Source organism: Gekko japonicus, unplaced genomic scaffold (genome assembly GCF_001447785.1).
Source record: "Gekko japonicus isolate JY-2015 unplaced genomic scaffold, Gekko_japonicus_V1.1 scaffold1548, whole genome shotgun sequence".
NCBI lineage: Eukaryota > Metazoa > Chordata > Lepidosauria > Squamata > Gekkonidae > Gekko > Gekko japonicus.
Window position 1 is genome coordinate 191,838 of NW_015170328.1, and position 18,617 is coordinate 210,454.

The 18,617-nt window shown below is 50.7% G+C and overlaps 1 protein-coding gene across 1 annotated transcript in view; it reads left to right on the top strand.

Moving 5' to 3' along the window:
* OTUD5 (OTU deubiquitinase 5) overlaps positions 1-18,617 on the top strand; it is an 83,285-nt gene that overhangs the window by 53,864 nt on the left and 10,804 nt on the right. The window contains exon 5 of the mRNA XM_015418112.1: positions 15,592-15,660. Coding sequence (XP_015273598.1) covers positions 15,592-15,660 — 69 coding nt within the window. The remainder of the gene's footprint in view (positions 1-15,591; positions 15,661-18,617) is intronic.

Genomic DNA, 18,617 nt, shown 5'->3' on the forward strand with positions numbered 1-18,617 from the left:
TGATGTCAGGGGGTGTGGCATATGCAAATAAGTTATGCTAATGAGTTATGCTACTGAGCTCCTGCACCTCTTTTTCTACGAAATGACCCCTGGTCAGCCCTGATGAGTAGTCGGATGGGAGAGCACAGAGGAAGTCCAGGGTTGCTTGGCAGAGGCAGGCAATGGCAAACCACATTCGTTTATCTCTGCCTTGCTTCCAGTGGCACCTTTAAGACCCAACAAAAAGTATTCAAGGTATAAGCTTTCGTGTGCAAGCAGATCTCAGAAGCTAAGCAGGGTCAGCCCTGGTTAGCACTTGGATGGGAGGCCACTGAGGAAGTCCAGGGTCACTTTGCAGAGGCGGGCAAAGGCAAACCACCTCTGTTGGTCTCTGCCCTGACCTGAATGGCCCCGCCTAGCCCTGTCTCATCAGCTCTGGAAAGCTAAGCAGGGTTGGCCATGGATGGGAGTCCCCCAAGGAAGTCCAGGGTTGCTACGCAGAGGCAGGCAATGACAAAACCACCTCTGCACTTCTCTTGTCTTGAAAACCCTACGGGGTCATCGTAAGTTGGCTGCAACATGACGGCACTTTCCACCACCACCACCACCAAAATGGGTGGGACTTGGACCTGGGCGATTGTCCAGTTTTCTTCCCCTTGCCCAGTTTGGGACTTTGAGCGCAGAATTTTGAAGCTGCTGAGCGGTCACGGCCAGGGTACAAAGGACAGCATGGCCACTTCCGTGCCACAAAGGGGGCTTTGGCTTACGTATCTCAGGCAGAAGCTACCCTTTGCCACCAGCACATGACCCTCCACTGTTGAAAGAGAGACAGGCCTTCAAAAACAGGTTCTGATATGGCGTGAAGACATGTGGTTTAAAGATACAATGACCGGGCATGCCCAATTTCTTGGGTGTTGCTTTCATTAGCCCTGTGGATCTGGGCCAGTATGTAGACCAAGGTCTGAGACAGAAGAGGTGGCAGCGTTTCCCTGGGAAGAGGCACAGTTGGGTTTCTGAACAGTGTCTTGTCAGACTGTGGCATGTGAGTTGGTTCACCGTACTTTCCTATCCCCAAATCCATCAGGAATGAGAGAAAGTGGAACTTCTCCAGCTCTGGTGGTTCTCATGCCCAAGGCTTTCCGTCCCTGACTGTGAACAGTCTTCCTGTCTCAGAATCTGGAGGGGGGCTTCAGAGGACTTTGGTTTTGGTGCATACCTATTTCATACATGACCGAGCTCTATGGTGCATGCCTGTTTCATGCATGACCGAGCTCCGTGTGTTGAGCCCCCGCCCCAGGACTCTGCGGGGTCAGGGGATTCCCTTGTTCCTATCTTCAGAGAACTCTCCACGTCTGTTCATCCGCCAGGATCCCTCTGGGGACTTTAGGGCATCTTCTAGGGGCCTCCTCCAGGTCACTGCGTGAACCGTGTGCATATCTAGAACACACCTAACCTTTTCTCCTCAGCTGTGCATCGAACTGGAATAAGTAAGCTGGATTTCCCTGGGAAGCTCATCCACTGTGACTGATCTTCGCCTTGAGGAACTCCTGCCGTGCTTCTGAGGAATCCCCAGTTCCCAGAAACACACAGAGAGAGAAAGTCACGGAGTTGAGCAGACTGTCTTCTGAATCCCCACAATTTTATAGTCTGTGATGTGGTTTGAGGTGATGCTCTTCCATCTGCTCCCCTTCCCACCTCAAGTTTTGTTATTGTTCAGTCGCACAGTCGAGTCCGACTCTTCGCGACCCCATGGACCAGATCATGCCAGGCCTTCCGGTCTTCCACCATCCTCTGAAGCTTGCTCAACTTCACGTTCGTTGCATCTATGACACTGTCTAACCATCTCATCCTTTGCCGTCCCCATCTTCTTTGACCTTCAGTCTTTCCCAGCATCAGGGTCTTCTCCAGTGAGTGCTCCCTTCTCATTGGGTGGGCAAAGTATTTGAGCTTCAGCTTCATTATCTGGCCTTCCAGGGAACAGTCAGGGTTGATTTCTTTTAGGATTGATTGATTTGATCTGCTTGCAGTCCAAGGGACTCTCAGGAGTCTTCTCCAGCACCATAGTTTAAAAGAATCAAGCAGTGATTGGGGGGGGGGGGAGGCTGCAAGGAAAGGAAGGAAGATAAAAGGCCGCAAGGATGCCGAGAAGAGCCACAGAGGTAGCTCTGCCGAGTGAGAAAGAGGCTGAAGATGTGGTTCCTGGTCAGGTTTCTGACCTTTTTAGCAGAAACCGCTGCTGCGGCTATGGCCATCTGTCCTCAGCCGCCCTCACTTGCTCACCCCGTTCATTCAGCCCAGTTTTACACTGTTCCCCCCCCCCCTTCCTAGAAACTGTTGGGGAAGGGTTGCAAGAAATAGAAGGCAGGTTGCCTGGAAGCGGGTGTCTGTAGCAGCACGCACACACACCCCGGTGGAGAGACTTCCTGAACAACGGTGTTCTGTATTAATATAGATGGGGCTTCGAGTGGTACCTTAGCTACTTGTGTGTGCGTGAGCACCAGTGAGGAGGCGGAAGGGCCAGTGCAGTTAGTAAATGAAGGTGAGTGATATCTGCTCGAGAGACCCAGAGCTTGTGCAGCTTTGTAGAAGGAAGTATTTTGCCTTGCCAGGACCCCATTTCAACTCAGGCCTCAATTTAGAATCATAGAGTTGGGACCTCCAGGGTCATTGAGTCTGGCCCCCTGCACAATGCAGGAAATTCACAAATACCTCCCCACAACACACCCAGTGACCGCTATTCCACGCCCAGAAGATGACAAAAAAAAAAGCTCCAGGATCCCCGGCCAAACCGGCCTGGAGAACAATTTCTTCCTGACCCCAAAGTGGCGATGGGTATTTCCCTGGGCGTGTCAGAAAGGGCCGCGAGATCTAAGCACTGAGGCAACCCTCCCTTCTCATGTCCTGCCTCCGTTCACAGAACCAGCATGGCTGACAGATGGTCATCCAGCCTCTGCTTAAAAACCTCCAAAGAAGGAGAGCCCGCCACCGCCCGAGGAAGCCTGTTTTGCATCGGCGGCGTCATGGCCCAGACAGAACGACTCGACCGTCATTTGTTCATTGGAATCCTGACACCGCCTGGTGGGGCGCAGCCCCAATGTGACTGCCCACCACAAAGTGGCTTCTGCCGCTCACCTTCAACCCCACAGTGAAGATCCTTGTGCTGCAGTGCCAGCCGCTGCCCAAGCGACATTTCTAAAGATCTGCGCAGCCGATCGAATCTCCAGTGGCCGTTCAGAAGCCTTGCTGGGCAAAAGCCCCAGGCCCCCCCCCCCCGTCTACAAATACTTGCTGGGCACCAAGAAAGGTGTTACCGGGTGCCACGGCACCCACCGGCACCACGCTGAGAACCCTCGCCTTGAGGAATACACATTTGAAGCCGCCTGAAGGTGGACCCTTGTCCTGTCTAGCCATGACTGGCTGTGGTTGTCCAAGGTCTCAGACAGACCTTTCTCAGCTCTTCAGCTTGAGATCTTTCAACAGGTGGAAAGGCCAGAGATTGAGCCTGCTGTTCCCTCTAAGCTGAGTCAGTGTGAGCTAGCTCACAGTTTTTTAGCCTCCAGCTCACACCTTTTTGTCTCCACTCAGGAAGGAGGGCTCCAGAGCAAACTAATTCATGCAGTAGTCAAGTCGGCTGCTCACAACTTTAATGCCAGTAGCTCTCAAAGTATATTTTTTTGCTCACAAGACTCCACAGCGTAGAGGGAGCATTGCGTGTGACCTCCCCTATACCAAGCATGCATGTTCTCCCATTGAGCTGTGTTCCCTGCCCATGACGTGGCGCACTGGCCATCAGAAAAGACAGCCCTACAAAAGATGCTGCCGTAGCTGGGCTTGATGCGTGGGGCTTGGGATTGAGGATTCAGGGGAGCGGGTTCCCGGCCCGGGCTGCGTGAAGTCTCTCCGTTTGGAATACCGTCCTCCGAGGAGCAGCTTTTCAGAAAGTGACTCATTGCAGCCTCTTAACTGCAGCGCTCGGCCTTCGGTCTGTCCGCCACCCGTCAACCGCCGAAAGTGTGGCCTTTGCTGCCGCTTCAGCACTTGAAATCTCCTTGTCACAATCCATTCACTTCTCGTTTTGGTTCTGTGTTTGGGCTCACCTGGATTAGGTTGCCTCTCGGCCTCGGCCTCCACTACTCTGACCCAGGTCCTCTCTTCTGTCGTCTGTCGGGCTTTGCTGTATGTTTTTTATAGCATAAAGCACCTTGGAAGCTTGTCTGAAGAGATGCAGTCTGTAAACAGTTTCATAGATAAACCTGTACTGAACACCGATTCCTATTTTCCTGGCCCATTTTGTTTCAAAGTTAAAATTTGCCGTAAAATTTGCCAGTTGGAAAATCTGAACCGTGTCCCCCCCAAAAAAAATATATATCTCTCCTTATATATAATTGAATAGTGGGCGCCAAAGTTCTAATTCTAAAATGCACTCCCTTAGTGTATGGCTGATGGCACTGCTCCTCAGCATATATCGCCACCAATCAGAAGGCAAAGCCTGGGTCCCGCCCACACCACAACTGCTGCGACAACCTGGTCTTTTGCATATGGAAGCTGATTGGACTTCAGTCCATTCCACACCTGAAACTCCCCCCCCCCGCAAGGCAGTTGGAATTTTCAGTTGCATAACATACCTCATAGGGGAGAGGAGAATGGGTAACAATGGTTACCACTCTCCAGGTGAGGGCTACAGATAACTCAAACATACAAATGCTCTTCAGGTAGCAGAGATCAGTCCCTCTGGAGAAAACAGTGGACTCTGTCATTAAACCCTGCTGAGGTCACCACAGGAAACTGACACTGTTTGCCTAAAGCCAGAGCACTCTCCCAGAGCCTCTTTCTAGATCTCGTTGTATTTATTTCCGCAACGGGCATTATTTCTAGTATATATATATTGCAGTTCGTTCATTTGTCCTAATGGTTCTGTCTTTTTGCTTTGTTGTCCAGCCAGAAATTGGTTCCCAAAGCAATTTGCACTAATGAAAACGCAAGGCAAATAGTAATTAAGATAAGCGCCTGCGGAGGAGGCCCGAGCCTGATAGAAAAGCCTGTCCTCCTTCTAGACTGAGAAACTATCAACTGTTTCAGTTCCTCCAAAAGTATTTCTATTAGATGATCGTAATGATACCCCAGCTGTGGATTAACTAGGGCTTTTTTTCTGGGGGGAATGTGCCGGAACAGAGTTCCAGAACCTCTTCGACAAGATCCTTTTAAAAACGTTTAAAAGTTCATGAGTTTTTAGTATGCAATTGAAAACTTATTTCCCTCTTGAGAGTTCCGGGCACCTCTTTTTTTTAAAAAAAAAGCCCTGGGATTAACCATTAAGCAAAATAAGTGCAGTGCTTAGGGCACCAAGGGAAAGGGGGCACCCCAGAGTCCCCCCCCAAAAAACCCCTATTATGCCCTTAACTCTTTCACTGCCACACTCGACTTTAGTTGAATTTTTTTGTAATTGTCCTTCTCTACCGTGTTCGACTTCAATCTGCATTGTTTAAGCAGAGTTTCTTTTGGCTTGGTGAGTGACTCAGTTTCACCTTCAGTACTTCTTGAGTCTTAATGTCTTGTCGGGGAAGCAGTGGGAGGGCCGAGGGGCACCATTGTTGGGCTGTGCTTAGGGCATCAGTTGGCCTTAATCCAGCCCGTAATACTCCTTGATGGAAGTAGACTCCTTGGAGACTGCTCAACTGCTCTGAGCTAGCATGAAAAATCCCTTGGCCTAAATACGTATCTTTCCCCAATTAGGTAAGCAGAATTTCCCATAGACCTCAGAGGCAGTGTTCCCTCTAAGCTGAGTTAGTGTGAGCTAGCTCACAGTTTTTTAGCCTCCGGCTCACACATTTTTGTCTTAGCTCAGGAAGGATGGCTCCAGAGCAAACTCATTTATGCAGTAGCCAAATCGCTCGCTCACAACTTTCATGCCAGGAGCTCGCAAAGTAGAATTTTTGCTCACAGGACTCCACAGCTTAGAGGGAACATTGTCTCAGAGGACACATACAGTTCCTGCTAGCCATGGAATCTCAGCGTGGCTGAGTTCTCCCAGGCTGTGACATCACAGTAGCCAAGCCAATGGCAGCTAGAGGGCACAGCTCTCAGGCAACTGATTTGTTTGGCAAACTGAGGCACGCTGAGACGTCAGAGAGCAAGTCGTGTTTCATTGACTATTATATTGACGTCACTGAAGTGGCAAGTCGTGTTTCATTGACTATTATAGGTGCTCACTCGGCCAAAGACCAACAAAAGAAGGCCATTTACACTATAACTGCTCTTCAGAATAGATTCAGGTGCGTAGCCGCGTTGGTCTGAAGCAACATAACAAAATTCGAGTCCAGCGGCACCTTTAAGACCAGCAAAGTTTAATTCTGGGGGATAAGCTTTCGTGTGCAGGCACACTTGAGGAATGCTTACACCCAGAGTTACACTTTGTTGGTCTTAAAGGTGCCACCCGACTCAAACTTTGTCCTGTCGCTTTTTAAACGGTTGCAGGAGAGGTGCGTCGCACTGCGCTGTCAGTCAGAAAGGCGTAAAGACCGTTGCTGAAAAGCTCCACACGAACGGCTAATCAGCGGCAATGATTCCGCCACTTACGTGGGAGGCTTGCTTGCGTCAGTTCTGTGAATTTCAACCGTTTTTGAGATCTGAAGATAGGCAAGACAGGACAAGGAAGGAGGCAGCAGAGGCCCCTTGGAGCCGTTGGATAGCGGTGGACGGGAACGCCATGCCCGGTTTGCATGTTCTAGTTGTCTGCTGTGAACATACCGTGGTTTGGTGTCCACAAACGTGGCAGTCGTCACTCTGCTGGTCGCAATGCGTATTCGGGAACCCGGCGCCTAAGTAGAAAAACCTGTGCCGGCAGTTGTGCAGCCTCAATCCGTGTTCTTAGAATACAAAAAGAGCAGAAAAACAACATGCATCAGGGTTGTCTGTCCCTTTGTGTTCCTTTGCTTCAGCTTTTTAGCCTCTAACATTTTTTTTAGAGGTAACCTAAGGACTAGACTTATTTAACGCTTTCTAAAAAGATTAAGCAGGCCAAATAAAATTACTTTGTCCTGAGTGAGAGCAGTTGATTGGATTGGAGACAGGTTATGGGCAGTGTTCCCTCTAAGCTGAGTTGGTGTGAGCTAGCTCACAGTTTTTTAGCCTCCGGCTCACACATTGTTGTCTTAGCTCAGGAAGGATGGCTCCAGTCCAGAGCAAACTAATTTATGCAGTAGCCGAATCACCTGCCTGCTCACAGCTTTAATGCTGGTTGCTCAGAAAGTAGAATTTTTGCTCACAGGACTCCACAGCTTAGAGGGAACACTGGTTATGGATAGAGCTGGGACTTCAGATTGGGCCCCAGGCCAAAGTTATGGGTTGGACCCAGTGCTCCCTCCAAGCTGTGGAGTCTTGGGAGCAAAAATTCTCCTTTGTGAGCGACTGGCATTAAAGTTGTGTGAGCGAGCGATTTGGCTACCGCATAAATTAGCTTGCTCTGGAGCCATCCCTTCCTGAGCGAAGGCAAAAATGTGTGAGCCAGAGGCTAAAAAACTGTGAGCTAGCTCACGCTAACTCAGCTTAGAGGGAACACTGGTTGGATCTGCCTCATTAACGGTGGTGGTTTCTGCACTGCAAGGGGCACTGGAGGGGAAGGCACTGCTGTTAATGAAGTGGGTACAGGGGACCAGCCCTAGATCCAGGCCCCAATTTGGCCTGGATTCCAGGTTTTGCTACCTCATGGGGGGCAGTTGCATTTTCTATTTACGCTTGCACGCCTACGTGTTGTATGAGAGAGAGAGAGAGAGAGAGAGAGAGAGAGAGAGAGAGAGAGAGAGAGAGAGAGAGTGTTCATCAACACAAAGGGGGCTTGGAGTGATAACCGCAATGTAAATTTCGGAGAAAAGCCCATGCCCCATGTGACTTGCTGGAACGGCAGGCTCCACTTCCCCACACCGAAAACCACATCCTTGTTTACATGTGGGTTAGAGATGAGTCACCTGCTCCCGTGGTGCATTGCGCAGCCCGCCAACTAACTGTTGGCCATGTCCGTCTGCCCTGCCTGCTGTTTTGCCCCTGAGTAAAAGGGGGACAAGACCAGGGCAGAGCGACTGAGGGGAGGGAGGGAGGGAGCTGCTGTGTTGAGCCACATCGCTTTGTCCTCCATGTACTTGAAGCCACAGACCTCGATAAGGAAGGGATTCAGTCGTGAATGCCTTCCTTGGTCTTCCTCCCCGCCACCTCTTTCTTATATGAAACCCCCATTAATTTACTGACATGCTAACTTTTGGGCAGTTGGCGTTTGAGGGGTCCCCTTTCTTCTCACATCCATGTGCCATCACTCTGCGTCACCTCATCTAAGTGTGCGGAGGCAGGTCCCTTTCCATCTGTCCTTCTAATCCTGTACTACAGCGGTCCCCAACCTTTTTTGAGCTGCGGGCACCTTTGGAAGTCTGACCTACAAAATGGCTGCCACAGGAGGCGGAGCCAGCCACAAAATGGCTGCCGCCGCCCACCTTCGGACACACGGTGAAGACCCTTGTGCTGTGGTGGCAGCTGCCGCTCAAGCAACATTTTTTTTAAAAAATCTGCCCATTTTTTAAAAACGCTTGGTGGGCTCCATGGTGCCCCCAGGCACCACGTTGGGGAACCTTTGCTCTGCTGGAATCAGGTAGGCATGGCCCAGCTATTGGTGACGTGGCCATTATTAGGGAAGGTGAGCCACTGCTGTGTGGGAAGGAGAGGCACGTCCACGAGGCAGCAGATTTCGAGCACCATGAAGGGAAAGCAGCGCATGAGGCAATGACTCTGGGACACAGTCCATTGGGCAGTGACCCCGCACCTCCTCTGTTGAAAGGAGCAAGGGCCATTTCACCGGAATCCGTGCCCCAGCCTTAAGTCTTGCGATTGCATGAGGCAGAGATGCCATACTGAGTTATCCATTTTGGGTGGCCACCAACGCTCCCTCAAAGCTGTGGAGTCCTGTGAGCAAAAATTCTACCTTGTGAGCTACTGGCATTAAAGCTGTGAGTGATTTGGCCACTGCATAAATGAGTTTGCTCTGGAGCCCTCCTTTCTGAGCGGAGACAAAAACCTGTGAGTCGGAGGCTAAAAACCGTGAGCTAGCTCACACCAACTCGGCTTAGAGGGAACACTGGTGGCCACATGTCTTCATCTGACCCTGCCTGTGATAACGGGGACTCTCCGAGGGGACAATGGCACTGCCGCCAGGCCTCTGGCTCAGTCCGGGGCGCTACGCTGGTTCCGGGGTGGCCTCCGAGGGCTGCCGGGCAGCTTAAAAAGAAGCCGCTTCCGTGTTTGTGTGCACGGAGGGTGCCAAAAAGTCATTCCCTCTTCAGACACTTGAGCAAAACAGAAGGGGGTGGCCACAACTAAATAGTGGAGAGGCGGTGGAAGGAAAGGGGAAAATATATCGAGCAGAGAAAGGAAGCGGGAGGCTGTGGGAAGTGGTCGTGCTTGGAGAAACAGCACGGGCTCCATCCCGAGGCTCTCGGCCATATTTTTATTCTATTATTTTTCTTTACTTCATTCCTACCCCACTTCACTCCCCAACGGAGACCCAAAGCAGCTTGCAACATTCTCCTCTCCTCCATGTTACTCTCACAACAACCTTGTGAGGTAGGTGAGGATGAGCTTGTGTGCCTGGCCCAAGGCCGCCCAGCAGGCTGCCATGACCGTGCAGGAAACCGAACTCGGGTCTCCCAGATCGTTCCGGGACATTCTAACCATACTGGCTGGCTGTATAAAGATGACCTTTGGGTTCAGCTGCCGGCTCTTCCCTCAAGCCTTCTGCCTTGCAGTTCTCTTTTATCAGCAGGCCAGAGTGGCTGGGGAGGGGGGAAGGGCACTTCTGCCTCTCCCACCTTCCCACCCACTGGAGCCAGTGGGGTCTTGTGGTTAAGAGCGATGGACTCTAATCTGGAGATCTAGGTTTGATTCCCCACTCCTCCACACGCAGCCAGCTGGGTGACCTTGGGTCAGTTGTAGTTCAGCCCCACCTACCTCACAGGGTGTCTGTTGCAGGGAGAGGAAGGGAAGGCGATTGTAAGCTGCTCTGAGACTACTTCGGGTATAAAACCAACTCTTTCTTCTTCCTTTAATTTCCCTTGGGGCACTCCCATGTCCTGAAGCGTTGCAAAAGGTAATGTGGACATAGGGGAGAATTTATTTCATTAGAAAATGTCTTTGCCCACCTCTCCGGAGACTCCTGTCTGAGACTGCTTACAAGGTAAAGGTTCCCTTGCTCGAAAGCCGGTCAAATCCGACTCTAGGGTTGCGGTGCTCATCTCCGTTTCAAAGCCGAAGAGCCAGCGCTGTCCGAAGACATTTCCGTGGTCATGTGGCCGGCATGACTAAGCACCAAGGCGCACAGAACGCTGTTCCCTTCCCACCAAAGTGGTACCTATTTATCTACTTGCAATTTCTTGCCTTCAAACTGCTTGGTTGGCAGGAGCTGGAACCAGAGATGGGAGCTCACTCCATCATGCGGCACCCGGGTCTCGAGCTGCTGAACTACTGACCTTCCACAGCCTGCAGTTCAGCGTCTTAACCACTTGAGCCACCGCAGCTCCGCTTACAAAGTACAACGTGATAAAAATAGAAAAACAGTGTAAAAGTGATTAAAACGGCATAAAAGTAATGAGCAATTAAAACCTCTGCCTTAAATGTACATTCTGCCGGGCAAGAAGGGTCCTTGAGGTACCCTTCCTTGCATTCCGCTTCTGTGTGTTTTAATTATTGTTTTTGTGTCTTTTTACTTATTTTTAGCTCTGGTTTTAATTATATGTATGAGGTGGATTCTATGCATACGTGTTAATTCTAATGGTTTGAATTGTGATTTTTTTTTCCTGTGTGTTTTTAGTTTCCTAGCGACCTCAGTGGCCCCTGTCAGGGCAGAAAAGCAGGATATACGTTTTGTGAAATAAAGTACAATATGAAATTTCAGTGTAGATACACTGCATTTCAGCAGTTCAGAACACCGTGGGTTCTTGCAGCCAGCCAGCCTCTAGGGTCGGCCACGGTCAGCCCTCGGAGGGGAGGCCCCCGAGGGAGACTGGGGCCGCTGTGCAGAGGAAGGCGATGGCAAACCACCTTTGCGCACGTCTTTATTTTATTTTATTTATATTACTGACAGTCCGCCTTTCTCACTTGGCGGCTACAAGCATGGACGGCTTCAAAAGGGAATTAGATAAGCATATGGAGCAGAGGTCCATCAGTGGATATTAGCCACAAGGTATAGATAGGGGCTCTGGGGCAAGTGATGCTCTGTCACCTTGGTGCTTGGGGGGGGGGTCAACAGTGGGAGGGCTTCTAATGTACTGGCCCCACTGGTGGACCTCCTGATGGCACCTGGTATTTCTGGCCATTGTGTGACACAGAGTGTTGGACTGGATGGGCTTTTGGCCTGATCCAACATTGGCATCTCTTATGTTCTTATGTTCTTATGGACTCAGGTCGGATTACGCAAAGCGAGTCAATACGATCGACAGGATGGGGCGTTCCGTCGGCAATGCAATAGGACTAGTGTCGTGGAACCAATCAGAAATCGCAAAGCAGAACGGAAGCAAAGCAATCAGCCTTTACACACTTTGATTAACACTCGGTTGGTCTCGAAGGTGCCACCGGGTCATACTTTGTTCACGGCACATCAAACGGTGCAGAATGGCATAGTAGGAGCACAGTCCGTAATAATTTCTTTAAGTAACTGAAGTGAACCGTTTTGTCCAGTGCAGCCCTATTGCCTGTGTAGAGACGCTCTCTCGAATCCTTTCCGTTTTACCTTGAAAACCCCACAAGGCGGAACTTTGTGGAGTCGCCGCCGTGAATCGGCCGCAGCTCGACAGCACGCTTTACCTTTCTAATAGAAGACGTTGCGTGGACCTTGCTGGATTTGGGGAGGGTGGTTTTTGACCAGCAGGGCTGCAGACAACTGTTACACCTCCCCACCCCCACCGGGGTCCACGGGCTCTGCTGCTCTGGTCAACGGCTCCCCCAGGATCCTCACTCCCAGAAAGAGCGAGTGTTTTTTCCCCTCTTTTGCTCCGAGTGTCCCGGGGTCTTAGATCAGCTTGCTATCTGTTTTCGCTTGGTTATGCCTAATGAGAGTTCTAGTTTGACTGTTAGGTCAGGCAGACTAGAAATGGCAGCGTTTGGGAATCCCTGCGGTAAGTCCCCATTCTGAGATCACGGCCTTCCCCTTGCATATCAACTACAGATTTCTGGAAGCCGTTACAGCCGTGTTGTAAACAGAACCTAGGTAACTGACTGCACGGAATTTTGGCACTTCCGTCTCGTTTCTTTTTGACGCCCCTGACCGCCCTCGGCCAGCTGCCTTTCAGTACACCTTCCGTCCTGACCTGGATAGCCCAGGCAAGCCCGATCTCATCAGATCTCGGAAGCGAAACGGGGTCGACTCTGGCAAGTACTTGGATGGGAGACCTCCGAGGAATACCAGAGCTTTGAGGCGGGGGCAGGCTTTATTCAGCCACCTCTCTGAATACCCTCCAGGCCCCCAGTAGGGGTCGGTCGCCATGACTTCCCAGTGCACACACACTCAGACAGACACACATACATGAAAAATGCAAAAAAAGAAAAACAAAACAAGAGTCACCAGAAAAGCCCTGCCCTGGATAGCCCAGGCAAGCCCGATCTTGCCAGATCTCGGAAGCTAAGCAGGGTCGACTCTGGCAAGTACCTGGTTGGGAGACCTCCTTGGAATACCAGCAGTCGGGGGGCGGGGGCAGGCTCCATTCAGCCCCCAGGCCCCTAGTAGGGGTCAGTCGCCAGAGGTCGCCATGACTTCCCGGTGCACACACACTCAGACACACATACATGAAAAATACAAAAAACAAAAACAAAACAAGAGTCACCAGAAAAGCCCTGACCTGGTTAGCTCAGGCAAGCCCGACCTCGGAAGCTAAGCAGGGTCGACTCTCGCAGGTACTTGGATGGGAGAACTCCTTAGAATACCAGAGGCGGGGGCAGGCTTTATTCAGCCACCTCTCTGAATATCCTCCAGGCCTCCAGTAGGGGTCAGTCGCCAGAGGTTGCCATGGCTTCCAGCTGGAGACACACACATGCCTGCACACAAAATACAAAAATACCCCCCCCCCCCAAAAAAAGAGACCTTTCCAGCTTCGTTCAGTTTGGCCCTTGAGTTCTGTGACCCTTGCAAAGCCGCCATCGGAGGGCTTTTCCTGTTTGCACCCCTGCAAAGAGTTGCTCTGATGGCAGAGAAACCTTTTTTCTTTTCTTTTTTTCAGCACATCTGTCAGTTTCAAGGCAGCCTCTGGTCAGTTTCGTTCCTGCCTCCCTGCCTGGCCCTGCCCCACTCATCCTGAAACCCTGGGCTGTGAGGTTTAGTCTGTTTAAGTGACAGATTAGTCAGCAAAGGCTTTTGTTGACCAAAACCTCTCTTGCACGCAGGGAGGAGGTGCCTCAGATACAAACCGAGAGGACACGACCTGCCAATAAAAAAGAAAATAGCAATGACTTACTAGTAATTAAATAATTACTAAGAATATAATTTAGATTTAGATCAACAGTTAAGACAATATTGAGGATTTTACAGTGATTCAGTTTTAGCATAGAAGTTTGTTCAGTTGTTAAAGATGTAATTTCTTTTATCGCTAATAGATTATCGCTGACCTTGGAAGTTCTTATTTATTCTTTCACGTCTGCTTCTATATTTGAAATATGTAATATATTTGGTAGTATATCTGATTTTACTTGTTGTACATAACAACTTACATTATTTGACAGACTTGATGAATTTATATTCCCACACACACACCCTTTTCCCTTTTGTATCCCACCCTTTTTCTGTGAAAATAATTTGCATTAAAAAAAGAAGAAGAAAATAGCAATGACTTAAAATTCCTCCAGAGGCCAAATAACTTTTCAAACCGTAAACCAACCAGTTTGGTGTAGTGGTTAGGAGCGCGGACTCTAAACTGGGAGAACCGGGTTTGATTCCCCACTCCTCCACTCGCAGCTACTGGGTGGCCTTGGGCAAGCCGTAGCTCTGGCACAGCTGTTCTTGAAAAAGAGCAGTTTCTGTCAGAGCTCTCTCAGCCCCACCTGCCTCACAGGTGGGGAGGGGAAGGGAAAGGAGTTTGTGAGCTGCTCTGAGACTCCTTTGGGTAGTGAAGGGCAGCATATAAATCCAATCTCTTCTTCTTTTACCTTACAGGGTGTCTGTGGTGGGGAGGGGAAGGGAAAGGAGTTTGTAAGCCGCTCTGGGACTCCTCTGGGTAGTGAAGGGTGGGGTATAAATCCAATCTCTTCTTCTTTTCGAGGTAGGAATCAGCACATTGTTTTCTGCCAGAAACAAGACACTTGGTTAAGAGGACTGATCCTTGTCTAATGGTGTGTTCTACCCAGGGGGTGAAAAGTGTGTTGCAGAAGGTACCCAGAGAGAGTACTCGCATTCTGTAGGGACAAATCCCACCGTCAGCCATTAGCCAGTCCTCCTTTCGGCAAGGGAAGGGGAACTTCTTCCCGACCCCAGATGCACTGTGCTCCGCCAGGCAGCCCCAGTCTGAGAGCCATGCGTTTCTTATCACCTTGCTTTTTGGAAGAGACCGGAAGTGTTGCATTGCCCTTAGGCTTGATCTGTTGGCTGGGCCTGCTGTCCCGGAGGAAGGGAAGCAGAGGCACAGCATGCAGAGCGGGGGGAGTTCATTCAGACACAGTTCAGAGCCAGGGTTTTTACAGTGTTAAGATGCTCGTTGGAGACTGGAGCCGGACTCCGCTCCTTGCTCACGTCCTTAGATCAGCGGCTTCGCTTAAGGGTCCACAGCAAATGTGGAGAAAATGGGGTTTCTCTGAGCTTTATTCGGAGCCAGCGTGGTGTAATGGTTAAGAGCAGCAGACTTTAATCTGGAGAGCCGGGTTTTATTTCCCCACTCCTCCACCACATGAACTCTGCTGGGTGACCTTGGGCCAATCACTGTTCTCTCGGGAGTCAGCCCCACCTACCTCACAAGCAGTGGTTCCCTCTAAGCTGAGTCAGTGTGAGCTAGCTCACAGTTTTTAAGCCTCCAGCTCACAGATTTCTGTCTTAGCTCGGGAAAGATGGCTCCAGAGCAAACTAATTTATGCAGGAGCCAAATCGCTCACTCACAATTGTGATGCCAGTAGCTCACAAAGTAGAATTTTTGCTCACAGGACTCCACAGCTTAGAGGGAGCATTGCTCACAAGGTGCCTGTTGTGGGGAGATGAAGGGAAAGTGATTGTCAGCCACTCTGAGACATATGAGGCCTGCTGGGTGACCTTGGGCCAGTCACCATTCTCTCAGGACTCTCTCAGCCCCACCTGCCTCACAAGATGCTGGTTGTGGGGAGAGGAAGGGAAGGTGATTGTCAGCCACTTTGAGACACATGAGGCCTGCTGGGTGACCTTGGGCCAGTCACCGTTCTCTCAGGACACTCTCAGCCCCGCCTGCCTCACCAGGTGCCAGTTGTGGGGAGAGGAAGGGAAAGGAGATAGTCAGCCGCTTTGAGACTCCTTAAGGTAGAGAAAAGCAGGGTATCAAAACCAACTCCTCCTTCATTCGCTAATGTGTTCCCCCCCCCCTCCAAACAGTTCTCGAATGGCCTTGACAATCTTCCATTTCTTCCTTACAGCTGACCAGGTATACGGCGACCAAGACATGCACGAAGTGGTCAGGAAGCACTGTATGGACTACCTGGTGAGTGAGGGAGGCGACACAAGGCGGGTGGAACTCCCCCATTGCCTTTGCTTATTGTAGGTCCAGTTCTCGCATCTGGGGCTCCCTCACCAGGAGCTCCGTGTTCTGTGAATATCATCAGCGACCAGTAAAGAACCAAGACTGGGGTCTGCCCTGGGGAGCAAGGAGTTCTACCAGCCAGCGTGGAGAGCATGATGACGTAGGGTGATTCGGCCCACCCATCCTTCTGTAATTTTACGAAACCCACCTTGGAGCAGAAATTCCCCTCTGCATCGCATGCTGCTTTCACTTTCTCTGATCATCGGGTTTTATGGTACCCTCTACACTGCATGCCGCTTTCACTCTCTTTGTTCATTGGGTTCTGTGTTACCTTCTGCATAGAGTTATGGCTGTTCCGGGGCGACTTTGCCGTCAGTACAGCGTTGCTGTGGGGTATCTGATTGTGATTTTGAGCTGCACCTTTTCCTCAGCGTTGAGAAAAAGTGGAGCAAATGCTAGATGCAGAATCGTCCATAGACTGCTGTCAAGCCGATCCAGGGATCCTTCTCCCCAGTGACAGAGGGTGTGTGTGGGGGGCTGGGGGGTAGTAGCAGAAGCAGATAATGTGTGGGGGAAGGGTAGTAGCTTGGTAGCAGAGCAAATATTCAGGTGCAGAAGTTCCCCAGCTCAGCTCCTGGCATCAGTATTTTAAAAGGATCCCCATAGAACCTGGCACCTTGGAGAGCCACTGCCCGTCGGAGTAGACACGACTAGCCTAGGCGGACCAAAAGGGCAACGGAGCATAACTTAAGTGCACCCCCACAGTCCATTCCCCCAGAATAGCTAAAGTGGCACCGAATTCCAGAATAAGAGAAGTTGTTGTTGTTCAGTCGCACAGTCGGGTCCGACTCTTCACGACCCCATGGACAAGATCTCGCATTACCCCCAAAAAAATATCTCTGCGTCTTTGCTTCTTTTTCCACGTTTTGGCCTTTTTCTCTTAGCAGTGGGGCAAAGAAGCGTGCGGGACATGGGATCCCTGCTGCCTCCTATCTGGCGCTTACATTTAATTTGCTCGGAAACATTTGCCCCGCAGACTTCTCAGCCCAGTGTTTTCCGGGGTGGCTTCTGATCAGTAAAACATAATTTTAAATGCTGCCCTTCAACCTACCCCCCCAAGCAATGCTTGTTACAGTCTCACGTTGCTTATCAAAAGTCAACAGGAGGCACAAAAGTAGACCGTGTGAACCAGAACTTGGGGTGGGTGGCAGTGTTCCCTCTAAGCTGAGTTAGTGTGAGCTAGCTCACAGCTTTTTAGCCTCCAGCTCACACATTTTTGCCTTAGCTCAGGAAGGAGGGCTCCAGAGCACACTAATTTATGCAGGAGCCAAACTGCTTGCTCACAACTTTAATGCAAGTAGCTCACAAAGTAGAATTTTTGCTCACAGGACTCCACAGCTTAGAGGGAACCTTGGTGGGTGGGTGTGGAGTAAATGGGTAGGGATCAAGATGGGTAGCCCTGTTTGTCTGTCTGTCTGTGGCAGCAGAAAAGAGCAAGAGTCCAGGAGCACCTGAAAGGCCAACAAAATTTGTGGCAGGGGAGGAGCTCTCGTGAGTCACTGGCTCACTTTTTCAGAAGTTCCTCCCCTGCCACAAGTTTTGTGAGTCTTCAAGGTGCTGCTGGACTCTTGCTCTTTCCTACTAAATAGTTCACCTGCTGCCTAAAACGAGAAGGGCTGGGTGTGGCGCAGGGAAACAATGGCGCGAGAGCTCCAGCACAAAGACTGCTGAGATAATCCTCACAACGGCCCTGTTAGGCAAGGTGGTGTGAATATTCCCATCATGCCATGGGGGTGGAAGTGGGGGCTGAGGTTGTGATTGTGACTTGCCCCAGGGTTCAAGTTCAGATATTCTTCAGGCATCTGAAGAAGTGTGCCTGCACACGAAAGCTTCTACCCAGAATCAAGCTTTGTGGGTCTTAAAGGTGCCCCTGGACTCAAGCTTCATTCTGTTGCTTCAGACCAACACAGCGAACCCACCTGAAAGTACTTTAGTGAGTTATTTAGATAGCTACACAGTTAGTTACTTAGTTAAGTTAACTAGATACTGCTTGTAATTAAAATGTGGAATTCACTGCCAGAGGACGTAGTGATAGCCACGGGGATAAACATCTTGAAAAGAGGATTAAATAGATTCATGGAGGACAAGTCTATCAATGGCTAGTAGCCATGGTGACTGAGGGGAACCTCCACATTCAGAGGCATTAAGCCTCTGAATCCCAGAGCCAGGAGGCAACATCAAGGGGACACCTCAGTCTCTCTGCCCTGTTGTTGGCCCTCCAGAGGAACTGGTCGGACACTGTGTGAGACAGGATGCTGGACTGGATGGACCACTGGTCTGAGCCAGCAGGGCTCTTCTGATGTTCTTATGAAGGCCTCTGCCTCTCTGCCCTGTTGTTGGCCCTCCAGAGGAACTGGTCGGACACTGTGTGAGACAGGATGCTGGACTGGATGGACCACTGGTCTGAGCCAGCAGGGCTCTTCTGATGTTCTTATGAAGGCCTCTGCCTCTCTGCCCTGTTGTTGGCCCTCCAGAGGAACTGGTCGGACACTGTGTGAGACAGGATGCTGGACTGGATGGACCACTGGTCTGAGCCAGCAGGGCTCTTCTGATGTTCTTATGAAGGCCTCTGCCTCTCTGCCCTGTTGTTGGCCCTCCAGAGGAACTGGTCGGACACTGTGTGAGACAGGATGCTGGACTGGATGGACCACTGGTCTGAGCCAGCAGGGCTCTTCTGATGTTCTTATGAAGGCCTCTGCCTCTCTGCCCTGTTGTTGGCCCTCCAGAGGAACTGGTCGGACACTGTGTGAGACAGGATGCTGGACTGGATGGACCACTGGTCTGAGCCAGCAGGGCTCTTCTGATGTTCTTATGAAGGCCTCTGCCTCTCTGCCCTGTTGTTGGCCCTCCAGAGGAACTGGT